At 41.5% G+C, this 11,784-nt stretch overlaps 1 protein-coding gene across 2 annotated transcripts in view; it reads left to right on the forward strand.

The window, feature by feature from the left end:
• Positions 1 to 10,762, forward strand: part of LOC148414798 (rho GTPase-activating protein 29-like) — a 34,507-nt gene extending 23,745 nt beyond the window's left edge. For both annotated transcript variants that reach the window (XM_088430219.1, XM_088430221.1), the window contains 10 exons: positions 465 to 652; positions 3,918 to 4,087; positions 4,158 to 4,295; positions 4,373 to 4,471; positions 5,398 to 5,561; positions 5,635 to 5,823; positions 5,989 to 6,126; positions 6,959 to 7,182; positions 7,528 to 7,816; positions 8,742 to 10,762. In XM_088430219.1, coding sequence (XP_088286345.1) covers positions 465 to 652; positions 3,918 to 4,087; positions 4,158 to 4,295; positions 4,373 to 4,471; positions 5,398 to 5,561; positions 5,635 to 5,823; positions 5,989 to 6,126; positions 6,959 to 7,182; positions 7,528 to 7,816; positions 8,742 to 9,662 — 2,520 coding nt within the window. In that variant the 3' untranslated portion in view covers positions 9,663 to 10,762. The remainder of the gene's footprint in view (positions 1 to 464; positions 653 to 3,917; positions 4,088 to 4,157; positions 4,296 to 4,372; positions 4,472 to 5,397; positions 5,562 to 5,634; positions 5,824 to 5,988; positions 6,127 to 6,958; positions 7,183 to 7,527; positions 7,817 to 8,741) is intronic.
• The last annotated feature ends 1,022 nt before the right edge of the window (positions 10,763 to 11,784 follow it).

Consider the following 11,784-nt stretch of genomic DNA (forward strand, 5'->3'; position numbering starts at 1 on the left):
ATTTTAAAAATAATTTTCTTTTAATTTTTTTCCATTTAATTAAAATAATGGTTGTATTTTATTTCACGTTTTTGTTTACGTTTTACACTTTTACTTTGTATTTGTATTCCACTGTTCTTGGTTCTTCCCAAAAATGTGACATATAGTTTACTGACCTTTGTTTTTTTTTTTTGTTTTTTTTAATTTTTAATGGAAACAAAACTGGCTTTTTTTTTTTAATAAAGTTGTGCTTTAAAGAGCCTTAAAATCTGAAAAATATTGTAATGTTTTCTTATTGGTTAACATTGATGTACTCCTCCGTGTTCGACTGAGCTGTTTCTAATATTTTAACATGGCTCATTTACCATGTGAGTGTGTGTTAATATATATATTACATATATACATATGTAATAATATATCAAATGTCTGGTTATGCTCTTGTTTTACTCTATTCTATTTATTATTGTGGGCGGTTCTGTCTTCAGGTGACGGTCAACTGGTTCCAGATGCAGCACGCGCAGATGTCCTCGCTTCCCGGCCATCACCAGGCGCTGAGTGACAGCGCCAAGCTGTACGAGCCTGGAGAGTGCTATTCGGAATTTGTACGCCGCCTGCCCCGACACCTGCCCAGGGAACGCGTGCACTCTGACTCGATTTCCTCAGACGGCAGCAGGTATGGGGCTGCAATTAACTCAGTTTATCGATGCTGTTGGTAACCAAAACAACAGCACGTACAGACCTACTGCAGGACCGTCCTGCACAGTATTGAACATTTTTACGATAATAATTGCATTATGAAAATGCCTCCCACATCTGCAATAATTTACAATAACAATAAACTGTACTTGGCGCTATGTGAAAATATTACAGTTATGAATTCAATTTACTGTTGTAAACAGCAGTTGGGATGTTTCTAAGCATTTTCAGCATTGCTGGTGCCTATCAGACCTGGCTTCGGGCAGTAGGCGGGGGACACCCTGAACTGGTTGCCAGCCAATTGCACGTCAACAAAATGTTATCATACCAATAATTGTATGACCACGAATGCTTGTATTTTGACACCGTTTTTTTGTTTTTGTTTTAAGTTGTTCATAGCATGCCTTGCCATTTGTTGGTTTTATACTCTGCAATCTGTTACTGATGGAGTCACAACTACTGACTCGATACAAACAACTTTTTTTCTGGAATCACATCCAGTCACTAATCTTCTACTGTGCTAAAAATGACGCTGGCATTTTCTTACACAATATCCACCACCAGTATCAAAGTCAAAGTCAAGTTTATTGTCAATTTCTTCACATGTGCTTAACATACAAAGGAATCGAAATTGCGTTTCTCACTATCCTCTGCGTTTTACATGTACAATAACAAAGTGCAGGTGCGCAACCTCTAGCATGAATTAGCCACTAGCTAGCACCGCTTACATGCTCCATATCACATTGCATGAGCAGTCGAATTATACATGAAAATTGAGGCACTCCTTTTAGATTTACAAGTGCACACTTTTTGGTTAAGTTCATTGCAGTCTGGTGAGTAAATAGGAAAATATTTTAAAACTGGGAAAATTTGTCATTTTATGATTTTTACAAAAGTCTTGAGACATCTTGTCCTGTGTAGTTTGTGTCTCCTCCTATCTCCAGTGGTGTGTGTGTGTTTGTTTTAACGTGATTAATCAAAGCTGTCCAGATTCTTTTTTTTTTCATTCCATTCCCAAAATATATATATTCAATGTCAATTTCCATCACTGGTGCACCTCTATAGGGTTTCTATTGATGTCCTTTCACATATTGTCAAGAACCTTTTCAAGGTTTTTCATTGTATTACAAATGTCGTGAATATGAAAACATTCTCAGTATGGCCTTTATTGTGTGTTTGAACGGTTGTGTTCCCCGTAAAAAAAAATCTATATTTGGAGTCGTACATTAGTTACTATGACTATTTGAAGCACTTCGGAGTCTTTTTCAAGCTTTATCAGTATGTTAACTCACACGCTTGTACAGTATGTCGTCCATTTGCTACGGTCCCAAGAAACAATGAGTCAGGCTGGGAGGAAGAGCGAGAGAATGTGAATGTGTTGGCCTTCCTCTCAGGAAATATCTGTGGTGCAGGCTTGAATGCAAGCAAGCAGATTGCGAGTGTGAGAGTTTGCCTCTCACATTTCTGTCCAAACACCCCGCTTCCCACACACACTCGCTACCCGTAGGGAAATATTAAAAAATGTCAGGGTTCACTCACAGGTGCTTGAAACATGTTAAATTGATTTAGCGGTTTTAATGGTTTAAAAGGGTATGACCAATAATTAAGGAAAATTAAAATCATAACTGCCTTTTTGTGTTTCATAGTAAAAGAAACCTGTTAATTTTATCACAAAATTGCCATGACAAAACACAAACATCTTACTTCAGATCAGTCTAATTGGATGATTAATCAATATAAATTCACAATTTTAATTATTTTTAATATGTTATATGTAATGTATAATTGATCTTTTTAGTTCATCCAACTGTATTGTTGTATATATCACAATTTACAAGCTAAGGTCTTAATTTGACTTTTTGGGACATTGTTGCGTTGCATTTCTGAGGATTTTTTTTTTTAAATTCCAAAAAAAAACAACAACAACAAATACACACTAAAACAATGACTGGGCAAAATTGAAAAGTTTTTTGGGCATTAGTTTGTTACAAATAAATAAAACTCACCAAAAATAGAAGCTCCACCCATGCTTTTTAAATTGGACGCCTGTCTCCTAATGGCGGATTTGAATTAAATTGATTTGAGAGAAATTAGTTCTTTAAAATGTATTATTTTTCTTCCATAAACTAGTTACAGAGCACTTTAAAAACATGTTATTAATATTAGTAGTAGTTGATGTAAAGAATATCTGTTTTAGAGGTTTTTTTTATATATATAACCTTAAAAAAGGAAAACAAATGTATTACTTTTTTCATCAAAATTGTCAGAAGTAAAATGGAAAACTAACAATCTTTTTTTTTTTTTTTTAGTTTCTGCTCCTATTTCTACATTTCCATAAATTTTAAACAGACAATATGTAAGATTTAGCAACATTTAGTGGCAATCAAAGCAAAATAAATCATTCATTTTAAATACCCACAATGAAGTTTAATAGTATTTTAAAGAAAATGTTTTATTACATGAACGGTATTTTTTTACAGTCTATTAATCTGTCGTTATATTATATATTGCGCCTGCCGAACGTGATCCTCACATGTTTTGCCTCCATCATTGTGCTACGAATACTCGCAGGATAACTTTGCTAACGTAGTGTTCGGGTGTTATGCTTTCGATCTCGTTGAATTTTCTTAGTTTACCGTTTAGATGGCCTTTAATTCTGAATTCTACACCGTCACCTTGATTTTTTTCTTATTTGATGAAAATTACATTTGAAGCTCAACATTTGGAGCTGCCTGCTTTTCATTTTACACACATGGAAAAACCATCTATATCCAAAGTGCTTAAAAAGTGTTTATTTACATTTGAGCATGGAGCTTTAGGAACCCTAAAAATAACTCCTATACGATTTTGCTTTGATTTTAGCTGTAACACCCAGGAGATGAAAGTGCGGGCAAACCTCACATGTCGTTTCATGTTTGAGTTTATGTTCTTTTTTATATATGCGCGTGTGGCAAACCCTCATCAAAGGCAGCGTGCCATCAAAAGTTCTCTGATGTTCAAATACTAGTTAAAAAAAAAAAAGTCCGGCTTACGGCGTTTGCTTCAACTGTCTCCCCATTCCTAAAACGTGTTAGCTTCATTGAAGACTGTTAAATTGTTAAAACTGTGAATGTTAAATTGTTAAAACTGTGGATGAAAATGTGGCCTGTTATTGGTTGGAGTCCACTCTTTTCCTTATGTCTTTTTTGGGGAGAGGTTGAAGTCTGGAGAATGACCGATGTCACGTTTCCTCTTTCCTGCAGGTTCGTGTTTGCCAAGCGGTCGTTGGGCAGCACCCACTCGTCCCATGGCAACCTGTCCCAGGCATCCCTCACTTCCTACGACGTCCTCAGCGGCGACGAGGTGGATAGTCCGTTGCACCACCGGCCGGGGATCGCCGCGCGTCTTTCCAACAGCAGCACCGACATCCCAGGTGATTGTCCACAAAATCTTTTCTACTGCGTCTCTCCACGTCAGGGCTAACGATGCTCCCGTTGCCACAGGGTTGAGGGGCCAAGCCCCGTTGCTCCGAGCCTGGACTTCTGGCAGTCCGGGCAGCCAGGGTGGGATGTGCAGCGACTCGGAGAGTGCAGGGGGCAGCAGTGAGTCCAGGTCCATGGACTCCCCATCTGCCAGTCCAGGTATGAGAAGAAAGACAGTCATCTGAATGTCAGTGACTTATGGAGATGCGTGGTTCACGCCGTATGTGCCAATGCAGCCGACTTCAAGCGACGTCTGCCCAGAACTCCCTCCACTGGCACCATGTCTTCTGCTGATGACCTGGATGAGAGAGAACCACCGTCCCCTTTGGACAATGGTATGACCCACTCACCCCAAAGAATAGAACGTTGTATTATTGAGAAGCACTGCCCTATCAACGGCATAATTTTCGGGGTTTTCAAAGAATGATTGAGGAACTAAATTTAGACAGAAGTTCCAAATACATAATGATCATCCAAAAGTTCCTAGTTGCAGGGTGGAAACTTGCTATTAGTGGGACAGAGTTAGCCTTACACTCAGGAACCTTGAAAAATGAGTCACTCATCACTCACATCACATTCTTCTTATTCCTTTGTCTCTCTCTCTGAGTCAAGTTCCTTGTACTTCCTGTGATGTTTACCTTTCAGAAATCTTTTTTTTCCTCAGGCAGACCTTAAAATTCAACTTCATTCTTGAAATATGATAAACTTTCTGAAAATCTTTCTTTTCAACCCCCTCAAAAAGCAACTTTATTTTCATGATATAACTATCTAGACAATACAACTTTATTTTTTGTCTTGTTCCTTTATCTAGTGAAAAAAATTGCCTTTTTATGTCACATTTTTTAAGTATCCACATAATTTGCCTTTATTGAAAAGTATGAATTGAAAAGGGTACAGCGGCATCTCAATAAAACTTGATAGGAGTGAAAAGTACCCTTTCTCATATCTTTTTTTATATAAATTAAAACTACAACTTTGTAATTGGAAAACAAATGCATCCAGGCAAAAGTCCAAAAACATTTTAGCTTGAAGAAAATGTATAAAAAAATAATAAATCTATGGCATTTTTCCATAAGAAATACATTACGTAAATAAACTTTTGTTTTACTGTTTTGTATTAATGGTGTGCAGTTAGCCGGCAAGCCTTTGTGTGTGTGTGTGTTTCCTTCAGCGATTCCTGTTATAGTTGGCCAGACTTGACTTCCTCTATCTGCTCTCACATCACATTGTCAGGGTGAATGTTCTTCTCTCTTTTGTTTAGGTTTGGCCGAGATGGTAACGGAGACGGCCAGCTCTCCCGGGCCCTTCCGGAACGCTCAGATGTCCAAGGCGGCGCAGACGCACAAACTGAGGAAGCTCCGAGCGCCGTCCAAGTGTCGTGAGTGCGACAGCCTGGTGGTCTTCCACGGAGCCGAGTGCGAGGAGGTAACGAATGCCGGCATGGTGTCTTCGTCAAATGATGCTGCCTTGTCTCAATTTCCCCTCTTTCCTCATCAAGTGCTCACTGGCCTGCCACAAAAAGTGCCTGGAGACGCTGGCTATCCAGTGCGGCCACAAGAAGCTGCAAGGCAGGCTGCAGCTCTTCGGCATCAGCTTCACCCAGGCGGCCAAAAACAGCGCAGATGGAATCCCCTTCATCATCAAGAAGTGCACCTCTGAAATTGAAAGCCGCGCTCTCAACATTAAGGTGAGCCCCAACAATCTGCAGCTCGTCAATAACTTGTGGGGCCTTAACTGTAATGGCCATCTTGTTTTTCACATCTTTAAATGACAAAGCATAATTACACTTTTTTTAAAAAGTCACCATTAAATAGAATGTAAATCATTTTTAAGTTCAATTATTTTTTGGTAGGGCATTTATCGTGTGAATGGCGCCAAGTCACGCGTGGAGAAGCTTTGCCAGGCCTTCGAGAACGGCAAAGACTTGGTGGAGCTGTCGGAGATGTCGCCGCACGACATCAGCAACGTACTCAAGCTCTACCTGAGACAGGTTAGGGAAGCATGAGCGGTCAACCACGTTAGTGTGTATGCTTTATAAGGATTCTGAAAATGAAAATGTGTCTAAATGTTTAGTTGAAAATGTGAACACAGTGATGAGGACTTGTTATGCAAAAATGCATTTTCATCCATTGTGCTACTGGTGTGAAAATTGTCCCACATTCGCACCAGAAATTGATTTTCACTCACATCCCATTTAAGTCCCACAGAAAGAATCCCGCCCCGTCCTGGACCACGATAAAAACAAAACAATCCTGTCCCGTCCCTTTGAAAATGATTTCCACCTTGCCCCTCTTCTGTATCGCTACCAGTTTTCTTTCCATACCTGTACTAGAGGCTGATGTTTTTTTTTGGGAATGCCTTAGGTCAATTTACCTTCATTTTTGGGATTGGGATGGTACAGGATAAAAAAGTTGATGGTAGCCAACAGGGTCGGAATTATGCAGTAGGAAGAAAAAGAACTTTGCACAAATTGGCGGCCAAATGTTTGTGTATACTACATACTTCAAAATGGGAGTGGTCCAAGTGTGGGAGTCCTTCTAAATGGGAGCTGGATGGGAGTCGTTTTTAGTGGGACTGGATTTTTCTAGTGGGAGTGGGATGAGGCGGACTCTTGTGTCAGGCTCAAATGCATATATACTGTGTCGAGTGTATATGGCCATGCATTGTCTAGAGCCGCTTATCCTCATAAGTTGCAAGCTTGCTGGTGCCATTTCCAGCTTCCGTTGTTTGTCATGTAGAGTTTCAACTAATGTGTTCATAACGTTTTTTTTCGCCCTGAGCTGCTCAGAGATGTAACATTTTTAATTGTGTCGTTTGCCCAGTTACCAGAGCCGCTGATCCAGTACCGCTACTACAACGATTTCATCGGCCTGGCCAAAGAGTATCAACGCCTAGTGGTGGAGGAGGCCCAGGAAGGGGAGACTAAGATATCCGGTGGTCACGGTGTCCACCTCAACCGTGTGGTCCTCCGCATCAGGGACTTGCTGCGCCAACTGCCCGCTGCCAACTACCGCACGCTGCATTTTCTCGTTGCACATTTGAGCAGGTACGCAGTCATCAATTGCATTAAAGACATGAGCCACTCGGGTGTGCAACAATCTTCTGACAATCCTACATCATGACATGTCAAGAGGTGATGTTCCACTCCAGTCCTGTAGGTGGTGGTAACAGGCAAAGCAAAGTAGCATACTTTTTTTCCATGGTGGCTTTGTCTGCTGGATTATGTTGGCCAGTCGTCAATTCTTTGAAAATAAGACTTTTTGAACAGTAAAAGTAGAATCTTAATTTTTTTTCTACAAATACAAGATTTTTCCCCATGTATTATTACTACTATTAATCATCTGGAAAAAAATACAACTTTTTCTTATTATCACTTGTTGGTTTTGCTCAGAGTTGCCGAACAGGCGGAAGAGAACAAGATGACGGCGAGTAACCTTGGTATCATCTTCGGCCCCACGCTGGTGAAGCCAAGGCAAGCGGACGCCGAGGTGTCTCTGTCCTCGCTGGTGGACTACCCGTACCAGGCCCTCGTGGTGGAGCTGCTGGTGCGGCACTTGACGGTGGTGTTCGACGCCTCGTCGTCGGACGCTGCCTCTGGACCCACTTCGCCTGGCCTCACCCCCCAGGAAAAACTGCAGCGCCTCAGCAGACATTCTGCCTCCCTGACGGACATCAAAGAGGTTAATATTTCTGCCCGGAAGATGTGTTTTGCAGTTGTCGGGACGAATTCTTCCAGATTCAAAAACTTTATGTGGATTCAACTATCTTAATATGCAATTCGAAAGTCAAAATTTTAACATTTAAGAATTGTGACAAATTGAGAATTCCGAGAATAACAGCATTCTCCTATGAAATTTTGAGAGTAAAAATCCTGACTTTCAAGTGACAAATCTGAAGTTAGAATTGTCACTTTAATTTCAAAATCCAAGTGACACTTTTCAATTTAATGTAAAAAGTCTCATTTAAAGTGAGAATTGAGTGACAATAATGTCAGAATTCTGAGATAAGTCATTATCCTGCAAACCATTTTTTTTTGGTCACCGGCCCTAAACCTCTTCCATACAAAAGAGTTTTAAAATAATTCAATAAGTTAAAATTCTGTCATTTCTTTCCAATCTGCTTTTGCTGTATGTTAACATGTTAGCGGCATTTTATTGGATAGTATAGTATGGGATTAAAATGCAATGATGTACTCTCATTCAAAATCGATTAAGCCCCTGTCCCACTGATGGGTAATTGCTGGCAAGTGTCCACGTAAGTAGCAGCTCCTTTGATCGCCTGAGGGTTTGTTCAAGTTGGAAAAAATGTCGCCAGAGGTCACCAAATGTCACTCTTGTTGCAAGGAAATTCCTTTTGATGACCTCTGGGGACCTTGAACGAACCCTGAGGAGATCAAAAGAGCTGCTACCTTTGTGGACACCCGCTAACAATTGCCCCTCACCGGGATTGGGGATTTAAAAATGTCTAACTGTGAAACACTTTAAGTTGTCAACAATCGGCCAAAGTCCTTAATTAAAGCTAATAGCATGCTACTACCTTTAAGCATGTTAGCAATTCAGCTAAGCTTCAGTTTCTCAACAAGTGTGTTTTTTTTTTCCCTTGCAGAGTGCCAAAGTGTATAAGAGATTCTCCTCTGTGATCCCATCCTCTCACATTCTGGATGAGGTCCAGGAGGTCCAGCCCGGAACCGACCGGACGAACTCCTTTGACACCGTCAATGGCGTCAATGAGGGGTCGAACCTCCAGAGGTCGTGCCCAGCAGCGGCCCGTTCCGCTCCCGCCGCCTCAACGTCGTCGTCCACCCTGGCGTCCATGGTACAGCTCCGAGCCAATCGCGCCCGGCCGACGTGCCGTCCCATCAGCATGCCACTGGAACACCTCGCCTCACCCGCGGAGTGCACCGAACCCCCGGTGGAAGCCATCGCAGAGACGGCGGGAGCGGAGAGGGCGGCGCCCCGCGCAGGCTCGTCCCGGGTCAGCGCCTACTACATCACGCCCTTCATTGACACCCGTGCCATGCAACGACGGACGTGGGACAGGAAGTATAAACATTACGACATCACGCCCAGGACTGCCATGATCATGGCAAAGCTGCCCGGCGCCAGCGCCGGCACCGGCAACGTGTTCGGCACCAACCCAGACGCCACGTCCAGCAAACCCGCCTGCGCATCCGAGCGGGACGATCTGTCGTCCAATTCGCCGCTGACGCTCAGACCTCCAAGGACTCTGCAGCCCCCGCCGGGGACCTTCTACAAGCCGCCCGTCGGTAGGGCTAGGGCGCTGCCCGACTGGACCGCCACCACGACGGCCGTCGCCACATCCCCCAGCCCGCCACCCTCCCGCCTCCAGACGCAGGACTCCACCGACAGCGCCATCGACCCCGGGACGGCTTCCCTGTCGCCCTCGCAGTCGCCGCCCCCCGGCAGCCCCGATGAGCCTGACCCCGGCGAAACCAAGGCTGTTTACCAAAGACTGAGACCTCGGCGACTCCAGCAAATGGAGCACAGAGAAGCCCACTTTGTCTAAGAAGTCAACAGGACCATCATTTTGTACAATATGACACCCATCAGAGTGTTCCAAGTGCTAATATTCAAGTTTTCTCACTCTGAACAAAACTAGTGAAAAAAGAGCCGGCCTATCGTTTTCATTTCCTGTGTCCTCAAGATGAGTTTTGCTGGCGTTCTGCAGTGCACATGATGCAGCTTTTATACTCTGCAAAACCTTTAAGCTATTTTTTTAACACTTTTTAAATGTTGTATTGTCTTCTACCAAAAAGCATCAGAGCCACACGGAAAACAGGAACAAGATGATTTATAAAGGGGGAGGGGTGCAAATTTAAATTCATCCTTTTGTATCAAAGGAAGACTGTATTTGCGGATAGCAAGAAAGTCTTCCATTTTGTGTGTGTGTGTTTTATTTTTTCAGAACAAATTCATACCCATCAAGAAAAGATCAAAATTGGGGAAAAATAAGTCACTGTCAGGTTTTATTTTATTACTCAGTAAAAAGCAGTCACGTTATTTTCAGGGAAAATTTTATAGCGCAGTAAAGTGTACAGTACACAGTATACAGTGGAATCACGCATAGTTTGTGGTCTGGTTACTGGATTCACCACTATGATCCTTTTTATCATTTTAAAATAGATACAGTAATAAATTGTATATTCATTTGAGAAGAATGAGGAGAACTGAAGGATCAGAGGAGCTGTCTGTTGGCTAGATAAAATACACGTGTCATTATCATTGATATCAAAACTTCAAAGTGACTATAATTATTAATGAAATTTTGCAAGTAATATTTGATGGTAATTGGACTTGAGTTATGAAGAGAGTAATTAATTCATTGCCTGCAAGGCAGGATTCCAGTCATTTGCAATTTTTTAGTGACTTTTTGTTTTCTCAAGTCTTGTATTTCAGCTTGTCAATATTTTTTTTCTGCATGCAAAAAAACATTTTTTTAAAGACTGAAGTCTATCACCATGTTTGCCTTGGGCCAACATTTTTGAAATGTTAAACCATTCAAATCTTGCAATAGTATGATTTTTCCCTGAAAGAAAAATACACATTTTATTTAAAAAAATATTTTACCTTTTCCTATTTTATCTTATCAAACTTTTTTTTCCTTGGGGGGGGGGGGGGGGGGGGGTGAACAGTGCATTTTTCTATTTTCGTGCTTTGTTTTCTGTGTGGCTCAAATAAATACTGTCATGATTGGTACCTCCTATTGTGGATATGTAAAGATATTTATCGATAGTTGTTTTTCTCTCCATTCTTCATTCTGCATGATTGTTCCCGTGATGACCTCGCAAATGACGTGCGGCGCTTCTTGCCGCAGATTAAAAACAATTGTTGAGACAAATCTCTGGTTTCTTTTGGTCTGTGCGTTTTGACAAATGTCTTGTTTAGTTCCCTGGTGGTGTGAGGTTGCATCATAGTCGGACTGCCCCCCTAATCGGCTCTTTGCACAAAATCTCCTGCTCTGGCTCAGTTGAGGGTCGTTCTTTTCCATTTTTGATAAAATGGCGCCATGCTCTGCACATGTCAACGGGATCATTCCAAAATTCATGGTAAAAGATGTACAACGGCCTTGGAAGTCCCTTCAAAGCACCAAATACTAAGTTAGAAAGGTGTTTTAAGATGTATAGGTCAAACACATGGACATAAAGGTAAATGTATTCTTTCTAATGTGGTAATGATCTTAGCAATATGCTAATAAACAGTTATTTTAGCGATAGCATTTTTTTTAACATGCACTCAGAAGAAGTGGCTGTGACCACTTTCTGCAATAAACCCACAAGGAAGCACAATAAACCTCACAGTGGTCTAAAATGAACACATTGAAATCTCATGTGTTAGTCTCTACTATACTATGCTGCCACATATTGACAGAACACAATGCTGTATTTTTGATTTCATCTAAACTAAAAACACATTTCAGAAATGCCTCTGCATCCATATCATTCAAAGATCTACAGAGGTCTACAGATTTTTGATTTGGATCCACGAGGAGATATGCCCCGTGTTACCCATGAGGATGAGTGGACAAACAATTTGTGGACTCAGAATTTGGGCAAGTACTGAAGTGCTTCTAAATGCCCTTCTTTCTTCCTATCACCAACAAATGGCATTAAAAACACACACACACAACA

This window comes from Hippichthys cyanospilos, chromosome 12 (assembly GCF_059441005.1).
Source record: "Hippichthys cyanospilos isolate Australia breed blue-spotted pipefish chromosome 12, RoL_Hcya_1.0, whole genome shotgun sequence".
Lineage (NCBI taxonomy): Eukaryota > Metazoa > Chordata > Actinopteri > Syngnathiformes > Syngnathidae > Hippichthys > Hippichthys cyanospilos.